This window comes from Acanthochromis polyacanthus, chromosome 12 (assembly GCF_021347895.1).
Source record: "Acanthochromis polyacanthus isolate Apoly-LR-REF ecotype Palm Island chromosome 12, KAUST_Apoly_ChrSc, whole genome shotgun sequence".
Classification (NCBI taxonomy): domain Eukaryota; kingdom Metazoa; phylum Chordata; class Actinopteri; family Pomacentridae; genus Acanthochromis; species Acanthochromis polyacanthus.
This window is the reverse complement of record NC_067124.1, coordinates 15,206,233-15,229,124: the sequence shown is the minus strand read 5'-3', so window position 1 is coordinate 15,229,124 and position 22,892 is coordinate 15,206,233. Positions and strand designations below refer to the sequence as shown.

At 39.1% G+C, this 22,892-nt stretch overlaps 1 protein-coding gene across 1 annotated transcript in view; it reads left to right on the top strand.

Annotated features, from left to right (window-relative positions):
• adcy2a (adenylate cyclase 2a) overlaps positions 1 to 22,892 on the top strand; it is a 74,477-nt gene that overhangs the window by 30,438 nt on the left and 21,147 nt on the right. Inside the window, exons 4-18 of the mRNA XM_051956999.1 lie at positions 8,944 to 9,093; positions 11,054 to 11,202; positions 11,384 to 11,495; positions 13,614 to 13,741; positions 14,000 to 14,158; positions 14,987 to 15,119; positions 15,202 to 15,378; positions 15,458 to 15,501; positions 15,694 to 15,774; positions 16,668 to 16,737; positions 16,992 to 17,089; positions 17,275 to 17,359; positions 20,441 to 20,578; positions 21,731 to 21,832; positions 21,915 to 22,102. Of these exons, the coding sequence (XP_051812959.1) occupies positions 8,944 to 9,093; positions 11,054 to 11,202; positions 11,384 to 11,495; positions 13,614 to 13,741; positions 14,000 to 14,158; positions 14,987 to 15,119; positions 15,202 to 15,378; positions 15,458 to 15,501; positions 15,694 to 15,774; positions 16,668 to 16,737; positions 16,992 to 17,089; positions 17,275 to 17,359; positions 20,441 to 20,578; positions 21,731 to 21,832; positions 21,915 to 22,102 (1,814 nt within the window). The remainder of the gene's footprint in view (positions 1 to 8,943; positions 9,094 to 11,053; positions 11,203 to 11,383; positions 11,496 to 13,613; positions 13,742 to 13,999; positions 14,159 to 14,986; positions 15,120 to 15,201; positions 15,379 to 15,457; positions 15,502 to 15,693; positions 15,775 to 16,667; positions 16,738 to 16,991; positions 17,090 to 17,274; positions 17,360 to 20,440; positions 20,579 to 21,730; positions 21,833 to 21,914; positions 22,103 to 22,892) is intronic.

The window sequence follows — 22,892 nt, the reverse complement described above, 5'->3', positions numbered from 1 at the left end:
GAAATCAGTTAGAATCAGGTTATTGGATGCAGTATCTCCCTGAAGGAAGAACAAGCCGCTTAGAATGCTGTTCCCATGGCACAGTGAATGTACCTCCATGTCACAGCAAACACAGTGACGAGAGTTATGTTCCATCAGTGACAGGTGCGAAAAGCATTGCATCATTTCATAATTGTACCTTTAAATATCCTGTATTGAAGGAAGATCAGCAATCACAGCTGTCAAATGCAGAAAAAGCAACTTGCTGAGCTTTAAATATTTGACAGACATCTGAAACTGGTGTTTAAATCTCTTGGTGGATGTATTTATGCTATATGCTGGGGGTTCGACTTAAATCCACATCTCATTTTCCATAAAATGCATTGGACTGGGTAACAGGAACAAGGAACTTTTTCATGATCGTGTGTTTTTATTTGTGATATATTTTTTAAACATAGATAAGATAAGTGAGTGCTGTTCCACTTTTCTTTACACACTGAGACAGACTTGGTCCTCAACACAGTCAACATACATTCCTTGGCTATGTCACATCCAGCCCAGTATGCCATCATGACTTCCAATTGAGCAGCAATCTGTCTCCTTCCAGCGATGCCTTTGCAATTTGATTCAGCCCCTCTTCTCTGAAAACATGAGTGTGGTGTTTCACTATGGGAAATGCTCGATCAGCTTCATCCTCAGAAGCCACAGTATCATTATTCCAGCCAGCGCTGCATGGCGGTTAAGATACTCACGTCAAACTGGCGCCACCCTCCTTCCCCATCAGAGGAGTAGATACTTGTCATTCAAATAATATTTCCTCTTCCTCGCTATGAGCAGGGTGAGTATTCTGCTGAGGCATCCTACTCTTGTTATCAGAAAACCCTGTTTACGGGACAAGTAACTTCATGTTCTCTCTCAAAATTCATCTTCGAGGCTCACTGAGTGTACGCAGACTCCTGTATTGCCAGATAAGCTTATCTTTATGACTGACTGCCAGCCTTGGAGCTCTGATTTGTTGGAATGTGTGTTTCAATAAGTGAGTCTTCAGAGATTCTGCAGTTCCGGTTGGCTGGAGGCAGTAATCTGGGAATCTGGATGCCAAGAGTTTCTTAACATTGGCACACTGTTGTCGCATGGTGCCCAAGACCATTAAAAAGATGAAATATACGTCTTTTTTTTTTCAACCATTTTTTTCCTTCTCTTTTTGAGATGCCTGACACATTCTGCCTTTTTTTTTGCCTTCTTCTTCGGAATAGTTACGCTAAGATGGTCAGAATGTGTTCCAGTAGTGTATAAGGAGTAATGAGGTTTTTAAGGTAATCAATTTGTATGTCTTGTCAGTCTGAGAAGACTGCATATTTGGACCAGACAACATCACAGAATAGTTTATGCTTTGGACAAAGTTAGAGACTTTTCTCTTTCATCAGTTAAATGCTTCCTGGATGGAGTTGGCCCCAGCGATGCCTGACCTTGAAAACTGGTGGTGTAATTTCCTTCAGAAAGCCTCCTACTCTTTTAAACATCTCACCTGTCATCACATGCCATGAAAATGACACCTTCTCAGCAGCATCAAGCAGCTTTCATGCTCAGAGGTTGTTTGCCTGCTTCGTCATCTCCTTCATCCTCATGTATTCCTAGAGACTTGAGGAATGGGAAATAATTTTGTTATATTATTAACAAAAAATCATCCAGATAAGACAGAAATACATTTCTGTCTCTGATTTTGTTTGTATTGGCTGTAATAATTTTGACCATCACACATAACTTTTCTCCTGCAGTTTTGTATCATTGTTCAGTTGTCATTTGCAACAACGATGGCCAAATGGTCAATGACCTAATTTTGTCAGCATTGTTCCTGTTAATTACAAAGGATTTTCTTCCAAAAAAGATAGCTTCTTAGCAAATCCAATGTAAAGGTTGAGACAAGCAAAAAATGTATCCTTCTAATTACCTACTGTCCAAAGCTACTTTTGCTTATTCTTCAGTGTGATCGAGCTCCATTGTTGTCCATTAAACAAACCACTTAGTCACAGGCACTCGGTAGCACTTCTTCATGTCGAAAACCATTGACTTTCTATTCCAAAACAGCTTCATAGATTACACACTACAAACACTTTCACAATCTCCAGAGAGTCATTTTAAGAGAACAGAGGTTATCTCTAGCGTCGGGCCAGTGGCCGATGGCTGGCAGTCTTTACAATGTTGAACCGAGTGTGGCGATTCCCACAGTCACACAGCTGGTGACCAAAGTCCTTGTTCTGCTCTTCAATCACAACATGCAGCTGGGTTAGAATTGGTCCATATGTAACTATGCCAAGCTCACCAAAGCTGCGGAGCAGAACAACGACATAAAGTGATGAGAAGCAGTCCACGATACAGGAGTTGGAATATATTGAAGCTGAATATTTTATTGTCATACATACTCAGCAGTGGAGTCATATGCCAATTAGAAACCACATTTTCTGTTTGTTTCTAACAATCTTTTCTCAAATATTGGATATACAATTTTCAGTTACTGGTGCTCATTTGTGTTTGTAGTAATTTCTAATGGGGAGATCATGAAACCACATCTTTTTGTCTGTCATTACTGGTCGTAAAAAGTGGGTTTGGAAGCTCACTGATGTTGGTTTTCTTCCTCTATACATAGTAGTAACATAACAATAATAGCCATCACAAGGCAATGTTCTCTGATTTAAATAATCCCAGAATCCATCAGCAGAACTCAAAGCCCTTGAGAGGTCACTCACACCAAACCCTGCTGTTATCTGTAATTGGGAACCAGTGAGGTACGAATGATGCACCGCCAGTCTGTTCACACATCCCACCTTTGGGATTATCCGGAGGCTGTCAGTGTCTTGTCCAACAGATGTCCGCTAATAGAGTAGCACCCATGTTACCTGAATGGAAGCTGTTGAACACTTAGTAAAATATCAAACTGCAGATTTTCTGTCTAAAAAAAGAATGAGTCCGTCTTTGTACTTTGGTGAGACGTGTGGTTGAAGAAAAAAATGTTTGTAGGAAACAGCAAATTAAACTTTACTGACATTGCTGTGAAAAACAACCTGTTTTATTCCACAGGTTTTTGATTCATTTTGACTTCTTTCACTCTAGCTATCCACAAGATGTAGTAATTTACATCTAGTGTTACACAAAGGTTTCCAGAACATCTGCTTTTTTGGGTTATGTAGGCCTATAAAAATTTTTTATTGGCAGCCACATAAAGAGAGAATGAATGGGTGGCTCAATAGATTCTCAAAATATATGATGATGACTTCGAATTATTTAACTTGAAATGGTAAGATATTGCATACTATATATGGACTGTTGAAAACCCTTGACAAAGCTCTTTACAAAAGGCCAGAGCCCATCTTTTTATGCTGCTTTCAGTCACTCAACGTACATCTCTGAACCTTATGCTCACTATTGTGCAGCACAAAGTTAGAATTTTTTGGTCAGACTTTTTATGGGAAAGAGAAGACCATGGACGAAACTGGGCTTGTTACGCCTTTTTAAAAAAACAAAAACAAAAAAAACAACACACCAATTTTTTGTCTTCTTTCAGTGTTAGGAAATGTGCAGGGGAGGGATAATAAATTCATTGGACATCAAGAGGGACGTCTGTCCCAGATACACTGAATAGATGTGAACATAAACCCAGCCAGCAGACCACACTCATGTATTTGCTCTCTGCCCCTGATGTTTGCTTTTGTCAACTATAAAGGAGAGTCGGGCAGATTGTTGCTGTAGTGTTTGATATTTTATTCTCAGTTATAAAACAGCCTTATCAGTGAGGGTATGTTTGGGTGCGTTATATATTGTGAATTGTTTTATAGGTACTGCATGTTGTAGGTCCTGGTTATGAAAGAGGCGTCATTGTATTTTTATTGAGTATATAAAAGTAGAAATGATTTATGTGTAGTATATTTACATACAGAAAAGCAAAATATTCACCCTGACTGGAAGTTTACCCCTTTTTTGGTTTATCAACATGTAATTTTGGTAAATATAACTTGGCTTTTTTTGGCAAATATTTAAATAGAAAAAAACAAAACATTCTAAAAGGGAAAATTCATTTCTATAAAATAGTGCCATTAAAAATATAAAACCTAAAATAAGTGATTGCACAAGTGATGCACATTTGACCATTGGGAATTTACAAAAAAATACTTTAAATCAAGACAACAGAACACTCCAAGCAACTCTATGAAAATGTTATTAAATCTAAGGAATATGGCACGTGCGTAAAGCTGCCTAGAACAATAAATGCTCAAAAACTGAGCGCATGTAGCCTAGCCACGCTACACCCATGTTTCTGAAGGCACAAGGGTCTAGGCACGCTCGACAGGGAGGGAGGCGGGCTAAAAGGTTGTCTATCATATCACTCTGCAGCAATTGGGTAGGTATACAACCAATCAGCGCAATGAATAGGCTCCTAGAGTGCCGGAAATCAGAGGATGCGGTAGTTCGGCGAAGCCTTATTTATACAGTCAATGGGTGAAGCTCAAGTATATTACAGACATGTTAACAGACAGACTATTCAGAGTCGGTGCTAATGGAGCTCAACGACTGTTGTCGTTTTTGTTGTCGACCCTGGCAGAGAATTAAATTCATTGCCGTGTGTTGTCTAGCGCGGCTAGGCTAGTTGTTTCCGGTTGTTTCTGTCAGAATCGTTGCGCCTCTGTCGTCACTTAGTTACGCCCGCCTTCTGACTCTACACTTCATGGTGATTCGTCCGGCCAGTTATAGGAGAATCCAGCCTCGAGCCTTATGGAGGGTAACTAGACCCACCCGGGCAGAGAATTAAATTCGTTGCCGTGGGTTGTCTAGCGCGGCTAGGCTAGAGCGCATGTGCAAAAGACAGTAATGAGGGAAGCCACCGAGACACCTATGACTCCTCTGAAGGAGCTAAAAGCTTTAGCAGCTGAAATGACAGAGACTGCAACAGCTGTTACCCAGGTTCTTATATATAGATAAATCCTGGAGGATAACCTGATGCTGTCAGCAAAAAAACTGTGACTTGGTAGAAGATGTGATTTTTAGCAAGACAATGGCCCAAAGCGACCAGTCAGAGCTACACAGAGATGGTTTAAAGACAACAAGGTGAATGTTCTGGAGTGGCTGAGTCAGAGATCAGACCTCGATCAAATAGAGAATATGTGATCTGAAAAAAAGCTGCTCATTCATGATCCCTGTAAAGCCTGAGTTTTGCAAAGAAGAAAGAAACTGCAGTTTCTAGATGTGCAAGGCTGATTGAGACCAGCGCAGGCTCAACGCTGCAGTTGTGGCCAAAGGTGCATCTACTAAATACTGAGAGAAGCTGAATACTTGTACTATCACTGTTTTAGGTTTTATGTTTTTAAGGACATAATTTTGTAGAAATCTGTTTTCACTGAAGTATGAAATACAGTGTTTTTGTAAATTCTTGTCAAAAAAGCCAAATAAAATCTACCATAATTTAATGTTGAAAAACAATATAAGGGTATAACTTACTGTACACTGCCTATAAAGTGTGTGTTTGGGTCTGCAGTTTGTCTAGTTTGCTGTTCCAGGATATAAAGACAAAATAGTTGTCCAATACAAAACAGAGAACCGATGAGTTTTTTGTTGTTTGCTGAAAAAAAAAGAAAGTCTTTCAATGTCATTTACAACTAGCCTTGTTTAAGGGCAGTAGATGCCGTAAATATCTGTGAGCTGACACAAACGTGACGCAGGCAGTTTTGTACTTCACTCTTTAGCTCTGTCTGAGGATTGTTGCTGAAATAAAATGTTTGCTCTTTCTGCAAAGGTCACTGAATTGTATTGGTGCTGTGATGTAAATCTATTGGGCACATTTTTGTCAGGAAAGAGAGAGCAGTGGTTAGTGTGACAATAAGGTCACCATTATGCCGGAGAGAAAGGACAGAAAGACAAAGACTGGAAGTGAAATTGGTGAGAATGAGATAAGGCAGGCAATTGGAATAGGACTATATATAAAGAGTGAGAGGGAGTGGTTGAAAATCATTTAAAACTGCAGTGGGAGAGAACTGTTAAATTGTCCATTTGCTTTAAAGATGCAAAATATCGAAGTCAAGGTTATCAAGGTTCCAGGGTCTTTATGCATTCATCTGTCGTCACTGGGCCACATCCAAGCGTAATTGTTCCCCTAATGGAGCTTCTTGTATGGTGCTGCCATGAGTTATGCATGAGATGTCTGAGAAATAAAGTGCACTTTTGAAATGAAAATAAACAAAATAGCCTGCATTTCCCACAGATTGCAATTTGCACCCAGTTAGTACAGCAAAGAGCATTGCCTGGTATTAGCATTTATCCTTATGTATCATAGTTACTGTCCGCTTTTATAGTGGGATATTAGCTGGAAAAAAAAAACAGTACAATTGGAGTTTTTGTTGTAATTGTCTTTGGACATCTTTTTCTTTCTCTCTATTTACGGTGTCTGTTTGTTGTGGTAATTCCCCTGAATACAATCCAACATGACTTATTTAAGGATTACTTACACTATGGGAAATTTAAGCAACGCTGCTGCACAAACAGTGAGCGTAAGCCTGGTGATCTGAATACAAGAGTGAAAATACACGGAAATATTTGTGGATCTGTGTAGTTGTAATGCCTTTTACACACCAGAAAATGAGGTTATTTGATGTAAAATTTAATATCTTCTGTAATGTTTTAAGTCATTAAACTAGTGGAGCAGCGAAGGTAATGTGGCGTCTCCCGAATCAAAAATGAGGACTTATCCTTTATTATGTGGCTTCACATGAGAGAATATCTCAGATGATATGCAAGAGTTAAAATTGGAATGAGAATCATGCTTACAATGGAGGATCTTGGTTTCAAAAGGAATTTTGATATCTTGTTTGCATGAAAAGAGAGGGGATCACAACAGAAAAAAACAAATACATCAGAATTCATCCTCTGGTAATAAAGCATAATTTTTGTTGCAATCCATTCAGTTGATTTTTTTGTGTGTGTCTGTGTGATATAGAGATACAGATACCATACCATAACCTAAAAAGTCCTGAAACATAAAAAAGACACCAAAACAACAACAACAACAAAAAAAAAACACACATGCTGGATCAGACAGACATGGCAGACCTTGAACTGTTGACACTGAGATCATCTCTGCTGTCTGTTTTAAACAGAGTTAGTTATATAAATGCTGCTGGCTGCAGAGTGAGTGCGCTCTCTTGCAAATGATATTAATTTGATAGCAGACACACAAAAAAGAAGAAATCACAAGATATTGCTATCTTGTTGATACATGAGATTTGTCAATGTTGGCAATTAGAGAAGCTACTGTGGAAGAAATAGTGAGTTCTATTTCAACATTGGCTCTAAATGTTGCTTAATAAACTCATTTGTATTTATCAAGAAACTGTAGCACAAAAGCTCTTGAAAAACTAATGCATAAGAAAATGAAAGCTGTGAATTTACACCGATAAGGCATAACATTATGACCACCAGCCTAATATTGTGTTGGTCCTTCTTTTCCTGACAAAATAGCCCTGAACAGAGGCATGGACTCCACTAGACCCCTGAAGGTGTGCTGTGGCACCACGATGTTAGCAGCAGATCCTTTTAATCCTGTAAGTTGGGAGGTGGGGCCTCCATGGACCGGACTTGGTTGTCCAGCATATTACAACAGATGCTTGACTGGATTGAGATCTGGGGAATTTGGAGGCCAAGTCAACACCCCAAACTCGTTGTGCTCCTCAAATCATTCCTGAAACACTGTTGCTGTGTGGCACAGCGCATTATGCTGAAAGAGGCCATAGCCATCAGGGAATACCAATCCAAAATTTCGAGCAGGACAGTACCCAAAGCATCACACTGGCTCCACCAGCTTGCCTTCTTCCCATAGTGCATCTTGGTGCCATGTATTCTCCAGGTAAGCACCTACACCCAGCCATCAAGATGATGTAAAGAAAACATGATTCATCAGACCAGGCCATCTTCTTCCACTGCTCCATGGTCCAGTTCTGAAGCTCATTGTGGCGCTTTCAGCAGTGCACAGGTGTCAGCATGGGCACCCCGACTGATCTGCGGCTATGCAGCACCATACACAACAAACTGCGATACACTGACACCTTTCTATCAGAGCCGGCCTTAGCTTCTTCAGCAATTTGAGCAACAAACAGCAGCTCGTCTTTTGGACCCAACAGGTCATCCTTTGCTTCCCATGTTCATCAGTGACCCTTTGCCGCCCATGACCCTGTCACTGTTCCTTCCTTGGACCACTTCTGATAGATACTGACCACTGCAGACCAGGAACACCCCACAAGAGCTGCAGTGTTGAAGATGTTCTGATCCAGTTGTCTGGCCATCACAATTTGGCCTATGCCACACTCAGTCAAACCTTTATGCTTGCCCATTTTTCCTGCTTCTAACACACCAACTTTGAGAACAAAATGTTCATTTTCTGTCGAATATATCCAACCCACTAACAGGAGCCGTGATGAAGACATCATCAGTGTTATTCACTTCACCTGTCAGTGTTCATAATGTTAGGCCTGATCGGTGTATTTGCCACAGTATACTCAAATACAGCACGTTGCTGCATGTTGATCCATGGATAAGCACCGTTGAGAAAAAGATTCTGTTGTATTTTCAAGTTGTTTTTCTTAAGCCTTGGATCCACTTCACATAAGCCTATTGCCTCTGCAGGGCTAGGTGACAAAAGCATATCAGCAGTTTCATATTGAGCATGAGAGAACAGTTGTTTTATGGTGTGATAATTGGTTTAAAGAGCATAATTTACTTAAACTGTAACCACTCTGGATAAAATGTCTTTTTCTTATTCTGCCTGTTTACTTCATGTAGATGACTTACTAACAAATAGCTTTGATTGTGCTCTTTCAAGTATTCCCATTCAGCCTTAAATATTTTTCATCTTAGCAACAACTTTTATCTGTTACATATTTATATTTGGCTATAGCTTTGTTTTTCTTCTTTCTTTCCGTACAGATTTTGGCCAATATCATCATTTTTATGTGTGGCAACATGGCTGGGGCGTACCACAAGCATCTGATGGAGCTGGCACTCAAACAAACTTACCAGGACACCTGCAACTGCATCAAGTCCCCAATTAAACTGGAGTTTGAGAAGAGACAGCAGGTAAAGTGGTCAATAAGTGCTTGTTACCAGTGTGTCTGTAGTAATGCTGGTGTTATGATGGTGATGTTAATTGCAGTAATAGGTGTCCAATTTCAGACATTAGCTCTGATATTATTTGCTAATTGGATTTGCTTATACAGTTTAGTACACTGAGTTGAATATATTTTTTTTTACACATTCCAGTTTCTGTCTGAGTATTTTTCTGTTTTTAGGAAAGGATTTAGGAAAGGACAGAAATCAAAAGGATCTGTGTCAGGTTGCATTTTAGACAATGTGGTGATTGTTAATACCATCAGTTATTGTGTTTGTGAGCCTGCATGTGTTAAATTATCTGTATTAAAAGCTTTTCTCTGACTACTGTCTGTTTTCAGTTGAATAACAAGATTAGATACAAAAATATCTGCTACTTTATTTTCATCTACAGTTAATTAGTGTTTTTCACTCTGTGGTCTGTCTGTTATGCTCAACACTATCTGCATATTTACAGTTTATATTTTTGTGTGTGTGATTGTTACATCCACTACAGCAATAAGTTCTTCTATGCATGACCTTTGTATGCATGTGTGCGCCTTTGGGTTTTCACTACATGCTTTACATGAACAGATTACTTTCAATCAGTGAGATCTTAGCAAGGTGTTGATAAAGGTCTAATGATGTGAGAATCTTGGCTGTAGTTGGCGTTTCACTCAAGCTGTTGTAGTTGTAACTTTTAGGGAGCTGTTGATTCAGATGAGGGGGAATCCAGCTGCTGCTGTGAAAGCTCCAGCTTCGGGGTGGAGCTGGTTTTCCCCATGGTGAATTCAGCTAGTGTGGTTAGAAGTGCCATGAGTGAAGATGAAAATGTCTTGGGTGGAGTGTTTCGCAGTAGCCCTGGAGTGTTGCTGCTGCCTGTGACAGATGGTAGTAACTGTGCAGAGACACATTTCTCTCGGGCGCTCAGTGCTCTCATAATATATGCTGTTTGCTGCATGCTTTTATCCAAAGTGCTCTGCAGTACAGCAAGTGCATACATTTTCGTTTTGAGTGGTCCAAACGGGTTTATGCGAATTCATCATAAACCCAAATCTCTGGCAGCGCCACAATGAATGTCTCTTTCACAAAGAACCTCTGAGCTCCAGCAGTGTTGCCGTGAGATGATCAGTGGTTGTCAAAAATTGGAGGTGACATTGGCTTAATTTAAGTGTTTCCTCCATTTAAAACTTCTCCTCACCCAAAGAGGGGATCATTGCTAACTTCTGAGGAGGTTGATGTTAGAGTAAAACCCACAGTAGTGTTGGAAAAAAAATAGAGAAGTGGTTAAGCTACCTGTGAATACGAAAGGAAATAACACAAATGAGGACTGAATTTGACTTCTGCTGGGTGGCAATAAAATTATGGAACAGCAATTGTTTCTTGGTATTGCTAGTATTGAATTGACCTTCATTCAGCACTTGAAGCGTTAATGGTGGCTGATGACATGATGGTGACAGATTTTTGTGTTGTTGTCTCTAAAGGTCTGTACTCCAAAATTACACTGACTGAATGCAGTTACACACTCATGTAAAGATTTTCATTGACAAGTCAAGGTTTCTGGTGATTATAATTTGATAATAGAATTTAATCTGAATCTTAAAGATATTTTGTTGCTAAAATCTAAACTGTGGGAAAATTACATAAGCTCCTATGAGAGCTCTGTATACTCCAAAGCAATTCATCTAATTGTTGTGCATGATTTTACATATGTTGTGCGGTATGTGTAATGATGTAATTAAACCAGCTAATTGAGCCACAACTTTGTCACACTTAATAAAGTGGTTGTTAATTAAACATTCAAAGATTACATGGTGTCCTAAATTAACCCTTGGAGTAGTTATTTCAGATGCAGATTGTTTTGAAGTGTAATTATGAACCTGTTTTTTCCTTGACTTTCCTTGCCATCCCTGTGCTTGTACTACTGATTTCTTTGTATTTCTGCCATTAGGAGCGTCTGCTGTTGTCTCTGCTGCCGGCTCATATCGCCCGTGTGATGAAAGCTGAAATCATCCAGAGACTTAAGGGTCCCAACTTTGGTCAGATTGAGAACACAAACAATTTTCACAACCTCTATGTCCAGAGACACACTAATGTCAGGCATGTAATATTTATTCAGATTTTCTACTTGTATGAATAAGTAGCTCTGTAAAGGTGTAGAATATGTATACGTATGTTTACATATATAACAGGAAAATGTATATTCATGGTTATGAAAATGTCTGTTTTTTTCCTGGAAAGTGTATAAAACTCCTAAACTTATGTTTTTTTCCATCTCTAGTATACTTTATGCTGATATCGTAGGATTCACGAGACTGGCCAGTGACTGCTCACCTGGAGAGCTTGTTCACATGTTAAACGAACTGTTTGGCAAATTTGACCAAATTGCCAAGGTAAATACTTTATTGTTGGATTCTTTTCACTAATTAATACATCCTAACAAGTAACAACTTTGCTCATTCACTGGATACTAAATAGTAGAACTCATGTGTTACACTTAGCTAAGCTGTAAGCTACAGCATGGAATTTTCAGACCCTTTCAGGTTTTACACATTTTGTTTTGTTTCAGATGCATCCTGAATGGTGACTGTTTTCATGATCAGTCTACTCCCTGTACTCCACATTGACAAAAAAGAAGAGGTTTTTAGAGTTTTTAAAAAACTAAAAGACTGGACAATCTCGGTTAAAGCTCCTTTGACCGCCTCAGGTCGTTTTGGGAATCATCCCACATGCTTCGCACACCTTTATTTTGGAAGTTTTTCCCATTCTTCTTGGTAGAATCAGTGATGCTCAACATGAATGGATAGGGAGCACTGGTGCACAGGTTTAGATCGGACTCTGAGATCCACTCCAGGATATCCACAGATATTTACTTGAGCTTTGGGTCATTGTCTTGTTAAAACATTAAACTTCACCCCATCCCGTGATCCTGAGCACTCAGGAAAAGGTTTTTCATACAGAATTTTTTGTAGATTTTTTTGCGTCCATCTTTCCTTCTACCCTGACTAGTGTCCCATTCCTTGTTTCAAAAAAAAAAGCATGATGCTGCCACCACCATGTTTGACTGTAGGGATGGTATTAATGAGGGGATTTCTGTGCCCAATTCTCTTCAAATATTCCATTGTGACAGTCATGACAGTCACTCTGGCAACTACAAGTGGCTGCCATGTACCTTTTAGTTAAGCATGGCTTCCATTTTACTTAAACCATTAATGCCTGATTGGTAGAGTGCTACACTGATTACTGTTGTTCTGGTTGGTCTGTCAAGAAACAATGGATTTTATTCATAGTGATCACTGGATTCTTGATTGCCTATTTCATCCCTGATTGCTCAGTTTGGTTGGGTGACCACATCCCTACGTCTGTAACTCGATACAGTCCTGTCTCACAGGTCTATGGATAATTCTCTTGTCCTCATTGATTGCTTTTTCCCTGTGACATATGCCATCAGCTGTGAGACCTTATGTAGACAGATCTGTGCCTTTTCTGATTATGTTTAATAAATTCAATTAGGAAAAGGTTAACATCAGTCAAGTTGTACAAGCATCTCAAGGGCCATTAATTGAAGAGGGATGCTCCAGAGTTCAATTGCAAGTGTCAAACAAAGGCTCTTAATACTTGTGTGTAGATTCATAAGGAAATAGTAAAATAAATCCATTTAAGATGAGTCGAGTCAGAATTAAAACAAAATGTGGGAACCTGAAGAGTGTCTAAAAACATGTGAATGTAATGTATGTCTCACTCACTGTTACATCTTTAAAGGGTAAAATCTTCTTTTCAGGCTTAAAGATCCTCTGCAGACATGTTGAAAAATAAAAAACAACATTCTGCTTTGAATGATGTGTGTCTGAAATACTGGTTTTACCAAAAATAACTAAAAAAGATTTTTTAAAAAAAGTTTATGTACTTGATTATACATTTTAGAAATGGCATCTGTGCCTCTAGTACATCTTCTCCATTCATGCAGAAACACAAACACTGAGAGTTCATTCTCAGTGTAATGCAAGCTTCAAGTTATCTCATCACACCTAATTATTGGACCTTGATTGGCTCCCAAATTAGTTTTAATGTCACACATCCTGCTCACATTTAAACTCCCTGAAGTCAGGTTTTAGGTGACTTGAGGTAAAACCTTCCACTTTCAGGAGAGGAGTGAAAACAGCGTTCCAAAATCATTCATTAAATTTATAATACATTTTATGCAGTGGATGTTTTAACAAAAATCAGGTTTTGATATCAATCTTTCAAAATCAAAGAGCGCAAACTTATTTCTGAACTAAGATTTCCACTGATGTTCATCATACATGGACAGACTAATGATAGAAAATAAAGATTACAATTGTTCTACTTGCCAAAGTTGATAAATCAATAGAGGACACCACAGCAAAGTTCACATGGAATGTTGAATATGAAGCAGTGATTAATGTAAATGACATGTCTGTAGTTTCTGTTAATGGGACTTTTACCTAGCCCTGTGTATCAGAACAAATGCTCCACCTTTTTGTTTGCAGGAAAATGAATGTATGCGAATCAAGATCCTGGGTGACTGTTACTACTGTGTGTCCGGCCTGCCAGAGTCACTGTCAAACCACGCGAAAAACTGCGTGAAAATGGGTCTGGATATGTGTGAGGCCATCAAGTAAGCATCAGTTATCAGATCCAACCAGATTAATCCAATAATTAGAAGCTGAAAACAAGCATTAGCATATGTATAGACACACTTGGTTTACTCTGACAGGGAACAGACTTGAAGTGTTATTGCTGTGGCAGATTTCCATTTTATTCATTTAGTTTAGAAAGTGAAAAATGTGTTGTTATTTTCTTACAAGGTAGATGCTATGAGTGATGGTTTTCCTACTTTCAGTTTTAACAACGGCTCATCTTTGATTCATGACAGGAAGGTGCGAGACGCCACAGGGGTCGACATCAACATGCGTGTTGGCGTGCATTCTGGGAACGTGCTGTGTGGAGTTATTGGACTTCAGAAATGGCAATATGATGTCTGGTCACATGATGTCACGCTGGCCAATCACATGGAGGCAGGAGGTGTACCAGGGTGAGTTGAGAGGAAGTAAAACAGACATACAGAGAATCTATGCAATAGCCTTAATATCAAATTATATCTACAACAGTTTTTTTCTGGTTGGTTACCCTCTAACCTCAATAAAAGATCCCAGAAGAATATCTAAAAGCTAGTAACATAACATAAAATTCATGGTCACATTAAGCTTTTATACAGCAGAGAAAATAAGACATAACAAGAAGACATTTTCCTTTTAATTTAAGTGTCTAATCGGGCACATTTCTTACTGTAACACTTAACTCAAATAAAGGCTACATACTGTCAACAAGAAAACATTGCAAAATAAGTATATAAATGTCCACTAAGAAAAGTGCACCTATTCAGAAAGAAAGAAAATAACCAATTAAGCCAGCTGTGCAATTCAGCTTTAGAACTGCATGAAGTAACACAACTTTTTTCTCTTTTTATCCACACTGAGGATGCATCTATTTTGTTTGACACAACTTTATTGGGATTGTAAAACATAATTTCGATCTTTGGTATTACATGTACATATGAAATAATTGATGATAAAGCTGACTTTGACAGACAAAACTGGCTTAGATTTTGAGGCTATCCCAGCTAGCATGCTCAGAGTAGTGAAAAACAACTAGTGCTCTGCCAAAATGCTCCAGTTTGCACTCAAACATTTTTGATTCAGGAGCAAAAATATGTCGATGTCTACACACTTTTGATAGTAATTGTTTGACTCACAGGGACATGCCATAGCTGTGAAAGTTATCACTTATGTTATTACTATGAAAGCCACGTACCAAACGTTAATGAATAATATTAATACAGTAATTAACTGTTCATTACCAGGAGAGTCCACATAACCTCGGTGACACTGGAGCACTTGAATGGTGCCTATAAGGTGGAAGAAGGAGAAGGACAAGAACGAGATCCCTATCTGAAGGAACATGGAGTCATCACCTATTTGGTCATCATCCCAAAGGTACAAATGGTGCATTCAGTAAACAAAATATTGCACATTGAAGGAAATATGAGGAAATGACAGTACTTCCATGTTTGTCCAGGTGGAGCGTCGGAGCCCACAGCATCATTACCGACCCAGACACACTCTGGACGGAGCGAAGATGAGAGCCTCAGTGAGGATGACCCGCTACCTGGAGTCGTGGGGAGCAGCCAAGCCCTTTGCCAACCTGCACCACAGAGACAGCATGACTAATGAGAACGGCAAGATCAACACTGCTGTGAGTAATTGTTTTCTACACATATGTTATCATTTAGATGACGGGAAGTTCATCTGCTAAGCGTCTCCTCTGTCTGTAGGATGTGCCGATGGGCCGGTATCACTTCCGAAGGAGATCAGAAAGGCAAGCAGCTCATTTTCCGGCTTCAGCACAATTTTCTCTGACAGGATTATCCTCTTCTCTTTACATTGCAGAGACAGGCGATAAGATGTTTAATACAACCAGATTTTAGCTGGAGGCTTTGATGTGTGTGACTAATACTGTGTGAACTTAAAAGAGTTTTGGCCTCCTTTACTTTTTTGTTACTCATTAAAGGACAAAGTCTCAGAAGAAACGATTCGAGGAGGAACTCAACGAGAGGATGATCAGGACTATTGATGGAATAAACGCACAAAAGTAAGAAGAAGTCATATTTCTATTTTTGATATGTTTGGCAAAGAAGAATATGTAGAAAACTCATCCCAATACCTACAAGATGTAGCCTAGCCGCGCTAGACAACCCACGGCAACGAATTTAATTCTCTGCCAGGGTGGGTCTAGTTACCCTCCATAAGGCTCGAGGCTGGATGCTCCTAAAACTGGCCGGACGAATCACCATGAAGTGTAGAGTCAGAAGGCGGGCGTAACGAAGTGACGACAGAGGCGCGACGATTCTGACAGAAACAACCGGCACACAATAAACAGTTATCTTTCGACTCGGCTTTGGCCACAGCCCTTAAAGATTTGAAGCTAAAATTCAACTTGAAAGATAAACAAAGGATGGCACTGAAGTGTTTCATTGAGAAGAAAGACGTATTTGGACTTATGCCGACGGGATATGGCAAATCCTTAATATACCAGTTGGCTCCGCTGGTTGGGAAGCTAATGGGACTTAGCCACAATCCGCTGGCGCTCTAGGAACTACGTCAGCCTATTCGTTGCGCTGATTGGTTGTATACCTACCCAATTGCTGCAGAGTGATTTGATAGACAACCTTTTAGCCCGCCTCCCTCCCTGTCGAGCGGCCCTAGACCCTTGTGCCTTCAGAACATGGGTCTAGCGCGGCTAGGCTATACAAGATGCTGATTTCTAATATTGCAGCTAAATAAACATGGCAATGTTCAAACTAAGCATGGCAAATATTCTTTCATTATCGTGGATTTTATATTGAATGCCTACCTATTCATAGCCTAGTTGAACCTTCTGCTTCTACTTAAACTTTAATCGAAACCTTTCTCTACAAATATATATTGAAATAGTGCTGGTATTCTCCTTTTTTCTGGTCTAAAACAATGTCTTTATTCTTCCAGACAGTGGCTCAAGTCCGAGGACATCCAGAGAATATCGTTATTCTTTCACAACAAATCCTTAGAGAAGGAGGTATGAGGCTGCACAAAGATACTGTCTCTATTCAGTCCTCTGTGGGTATATTTTTGTAGGTCTTTCAACAAGAATTGCAGAACATATTTCCAAAGAACATATTTTTTACTGTGTATACTTCTGCCTACACTTATCTTGTAAATAGCAGAGGCTTGTGATGTCTGAGTGTGCAGTTAAGAAGCTTTTGAAGTGGCTTTAATATCAGTTTTTAAAAGCCTTTTGTTGGCTCCTAACCTTCTTTTTTATCTCTTTAGTACAGAGCAACAACCTTGCCGGCCTTCAAATACTACGTCACCTGCGCCTGTTTGATCTTTTTCTGCATTTTTATTGTGCAGATTCTCGTCTTGCCAAAGTATGTGATTTTTTTTTTGATTGATCTAGTCCAGAAATAAAACTGTCGCTATTTTCTTGTTAGCGTGAAACAACAGCATGTGAATTTATACCTTTGCATTATGCAATGCATTACTATACTAAACTTGTTTCATATCATAGTGGCTTTGTTGCACATGACTTAATCATACTTGTATTTTTCTGTAGGACAACTGTTTTGGGAATATCCTTTGGAATGGCTTTTCTTATTCTCTCCTTGACCCTCTTCATATGTTTCATTGGACACTTCCTGGTGAGTGGTGTTAAATTACAGCAAACATTGTGTTATATTTAAACCTGTATTTAAAAGGTCCACTCTAATGGAGCTCTTGTGTCCTAAATGTTAATCCTAATGTGATGCCGACGGCACACGAGTGATCCAAGTGTCCCTCTGGTCAGCTTAACGGTCCATTAAGTGACGCTCAGGTTAACACTAGTGTCCTTAAACTCTAACTTTGGGGTCCTGTGCACACCAGTGCTGTGAATCTTAATCTCTGTAGTGGCATAATTTATTTCTACACCATACAAACAGACAGCTATGCCGTAGGACCTAGTGATTGTTGGGTTTACATGTCATATTAGCATCTCTGAAACATTTTATAAGGGTTAGTGTCCTTAAAATAACAGTCATATTGCTAGCAGCGCTTTTACATGTCATTTGGAAAGAGTATTCAGCCATTTTAGTAGCTACTATCACTGCAGTCACATCTAACCTCTCGAAGATGGTCTAAGACTTCAAACACAACTCCAACTGTCTTCTGTAATTCTCTCTGTCGCAAAAATAATGCAAGACCCGAAAAGGAAAAGAGAATGAAAAGAAAAGAAATGACTATTAAAACATTAAAAGTACTATAAAATTCCATAAGCCGGAGGCATATACAACCCATTCTACTGATCTTTCATTCTTTGCAAGTGAGAATCTGCTGCTTGGCTCTTTATTCTGCTCCCTGTGGGTGTTGTCTAAGACTCAAAAACAAAATACAATGCTCAATAGCTGAAGCTGAGAAGCCTCCTGCTGACTTTTGTCATCGCTGTTTGGTATTGCTGGGTCTTTGCTTTAGTGCATGTTGTGTTATGTATTATCTTCTCTTTGTGGAATTTGCAGACTCACATAAAAGCATATTCTCTGGGCATGTGTGTAATAATTCTGAATGAACGTGGAGATATTCTTTCCTTTTAGAAGAGAAACATTTGGCTCCATAATTAGGCACATTCAGTCCCTTTGTCTCAGTCTCATGTCACAAGTGGAGCTCAGCAATAAGATGACTCCCTTATCTCCAGTGTAGCATTTGAAGATGAGCTATCTACTGATATACTTTGTCGACTACCCAGTGTGACTCAAACCTTTGAATTTTTTTTGAAATAAGGGCTGTATCTTTTAATATTAATCGTATGGCCCTTGTTTGAATTGGACACTGCATGCTGAAAATGGTAAGATTTGAAATTCAATCAATACTCTTTCAAACACATTTTTTGGAAGTGTGTGAAATTTTGACAGCTGTAGGCAGCCAAGCAGTTATACTGGATGTTTTCCAGCCCCAGTCACATAATACCGACATGGATCTACACAGAAACCTTAGCACTTTTCAGAAGAAGGAATGCTAGCAGGGGCTGCACAGTGGTGTAGTGGTTAGCACATTCGCCTTGCAGCAAGAAGATCCCCGCTTCAAATCCTGGCATGGGATCTTTCTGCATGGAGTTTGCATGTTCTCCCTGTGCATGCGTGGGTTTTCTCCGGGCACTCTGGCTTCCTCCCACAGTCCAAAAATATGCTGAGGTTAATTGATAACTCTAAATTGCCCGTAGGTGTGAATGTGTGTGTGATTGTTCATCTGTATATGTAGCCCTGTGACAGACTGGCGACCTGTCCTGGGTGTCCCCTGCCTTCACCCGAGTCAGCTGGGATAGGCTCCAGCACCCCCCGTGACCCTAATGAGGATAAAGCGGTGTATAGAGAATGGATGGATGGATGGAATGCTAGCAGTACCTTGGAAAGATCACATATAGTTCTTAAGAAAAGAACTTGCTTCTTCGGGATAAGATAAGAACAAGAAACCAAAAACTTACACAAGGTTGCTCCAGATGTTGCTCATTCTATCCATGCGTGTGCCAGTTCTTATTTTGTTAAAAACAAATCAGGTCGTGGGCTCTGTGTTCGACTTGGACACTCAATTTTGAAAATGTAAATTAGGAGCTTTATAAAGATGAGTTACTTGAACTCATTTGTATCTTTTACTGTTTCCTTGATTGTCCAACCTCACATCTTACACGTAAATCAATTATGGCAGTTTGTCTTTGCATTTTGATTTAATGTTTAATGTAAGTGCTATGCATTATTTTTTAACTGACCCTCTAGAGATAAATATGAAAATTTTCATGCACATGCTTTGTTTTCAGGACAAAATAAGATGTTTACTAGTAGCTCTACAATTTCCAGTGATCCTTCTGGCACAATACAACCTGCTAGCTGCTGTATATTATGTTATAATGCACATCCCTGAGCTATTCAAATGTCACACCCACTCAGCCACAGCGATGCTTGCATACTGCTCTGAGATGATCAAGAAAATGATTTTCACTCTCACTGTTTCCTATGAAACACACTGAGCTGAAGGCAGTGCTGCAAACAGGGAAACCAGCTGATGGCAGCTGACCTTGCTATGATTTTCTGAGTTGCTAGAATATTGATACTTGCATCATTAAACATCCAGTAATATAGAGCATACAGAAATATTAAAATGACATTGTGCAGTAATTGAGCAATATTATTTATCTCGGTGAAGCAGGAGGCGGAAACTCACTGACAATCTCTTTGCATTTTGCCTTGATTCTAATGAAAGCTCAAATGAAATTTGTTTGCATTCAAATCAGAGTTTCTTAATAACTATGTTTACTGCATTCTTGCATACATACATAAATGATAGTTACTTGTGGTGGTTTTGTTGTGTTGTTATTGCAAGCATTTTGAAATATATACTAAATATATCATAATTTATATAACTGTTCTGCTCTTGAACTTGTTGATTGTCACTGTTGAGGCAATTAGAAGTTATCAGTAACATTTGTTTCAGTGTGCCAACTTGTTATGTAGAGTTTAAGTAATTCCACAGTTATATTTTTTTCCCTATCAAAAAGAATGAATGTAATAGTGTGCATCTGTCTATTCATATGCGTAAATGTGAGTTTCACTTATTTTACTTCGCTCACATGTCTGCTCCCTCTGCTTTTTTAGAGCGTGATGTTTTCAACCTTCTTCCTCAGCTCTCACGCCCTCTTGCAGATTCATACATTCTTATTTGTGTGTTGTTGTTGTTGTGTGTGTTTGTGCCTGCAGCATTGCAGTAAAAGCGCCTCCTCTTCTTGGATGTGGCTGCTGAGGTCATCAGTCATTATTGCCAACAAGCCATGGCCCCGCATCACTCTCACCATGACAACCACAGCTCTAATACTAATAATGGCAGTCTTCAACATGGTAAGCTTTTATGTGCAGGTAGTGCACAAAGAGAGGGGTAACAACTCTTAGGTTCACAAGGAATATAATCCTTTAGAGACCACTCCTGTAATTTGTAGGTGCAGTGTGATTCAAGTGTAGTGGAATGTAAGATCATGTCATGTAAGCAAAATAAATACATCTGCTTCTAGTGATATAAATGAATAGGAATCAGGGATATTCATATTTTTTTTTGGCAAAAGCATAATCATATTCTTGAAACAATCTTAGAATATGTCTCAGAGAGTTTTCTTAATCTATAATAATCTTTTTTTTTCTTGCTACAAAAGATGATGCTTTGCCCCAGCAGTAAATATGACTCATTCATCATAGTTAGAAGCTGCAAAGGCACAAACATGTTAATGTTGTATTTATCAGTCTGCTTTCCATTGAAACATATTGGCTATTTCAGCACACACTCAGCCACAGAGCATTGTAGTCCTGGTATTATTCTCTTTTGTCATGCGCCTGCCAGTTGGCTCTCTCAAACATAAAGATTATCATTTCCCTGCATTGCCAAAAAATGGCAATGCGGTGTGCACATTGTGATAAAGAAATATTATACATAACATTTTTGTTGTTATTTTGCTTCTCTCTATTAATGTTCAGATTTATCTGGCTGAGGTTTGTTCCTGTAGAGAAAAAAGAAAAAAATACACAAAGGCTCAGATAAAGGTGGAATAGTAGCCTGAGGCTTGAGAGGAAGCTGCGTGATAAAGCACGGTGTAAAGACCCTGGTTTAGACCTTCACACAAATCGATTCTAGAGATTATAATCGTGTTTTGCGACTGACGTGGGTCAGTCGCTCAGGGCGGATGAACCAAATTAGCTTGGCTTTGCTCAGTGGGGCAGCCAATCCTCATCTTATCCTGCAGGTTCACTTTAAAGGACATTATTGAATGGTTGTCACTATTGCCCTCTTATCTAACAAGATTCTATTTTCCTGCTGCAAGTCAAATGCAGACTAGTCCATCTTTTCACATGCTGACGTGGAAGGCAACAAAAAGCAGAGACGGTGTCTTTATAATATTCATGAGAATTTTGTGGTTTGTTTCCTGTGGATAAATGGATTTTTTTCCCCCCATTTCTCATGACGCAAACCTTGAATATCTTTAAACTTTGTTTTTCTTCCAGTTCTTTTTGGAAGACAATGTGTTGCCTTTAGTTCCTGTTTACAATTCCTCCAATGAAACACTGCATGGGCACTTCACTGGCAAAAACTATTTCTACCTTCCTGTAAGTCCCGATTCCTTATAAACTTATTACTGTCTGTGTTATCTAACTTTAAAATTAATCAATCTATGTATTTTCTGTCTAGTATTTAATCTACAGCTGCATCCTGGGCCTGATTTCTTGCTCAGTTTTCCTGAGGATAAACTACGAGCTGAAGATGATCATCATGTTAACAGCGGTGGTCGTCTACAATGTCATTATTCTACAGACGCATGCCTCTCTGCTGGATGAATACAGCAGAGAGGTTCTGTACAAGACTGAAAGCTTAGATAGGTAAGTGCACAGTGAGAATGGGAGAGGGATAAAGAGAGTCGGTCCTTACTGAATTTGCCCAACTGTGGAAACTAATGCAGGTTTCCAGTGAATAAAGATCTGAAGAGACTCAAACAGTGGCCAAAAGCTTCCACTGCTTGTTACAAAACCCTGTCTTTGCTGGCCTGACTGTAAGGTGTAATCTAGTCATTGCAGCTTAGGACACGTTCTTTGAAATGCAAGACTTGTTCTGGAGGCTTGTAATATAAAAGGCTGCAACGGTAGCTCTGCAAAAACTTATTTCTGCCTAATTAGCTGGATTAAACACGTCATCTCTTGTGTTACAAATAACTGTTCTATAGAAAATGTATACTTTACTCCTAAGGGAAAAACACATGAAGGCTTGATTGTGATGCTTTGATTACTTAATTACAACCAATGTACTAGGTGAAAATTAGAGGTCTGTCTTGATCTTAATGATTTAATCTCGGAAATTAAATACACATAAACTGAAATGTGTATTACTTAACTAATCATTGCTTTATGACTATAGCCACTGTTGAACAACCTCATACAAATAATGGCTAATAATGATAATACTTGTGGGGAAAATATGCAGTAAATGTAAGCCAATTGAGGACTTGGTTTGTCAGATTTTGTGTGAGTAAGCATCATAGCTAGTTTGTACGGTCAATACAGAAATTAATGGACTTTGCCTGGCTCTTCATCATATAACTTTTCAGTGCTGTCATTTGTACTTTAAGAGGCCATTATACTGTTTGTTTTTATCAAATACTAGAAAACAACAATA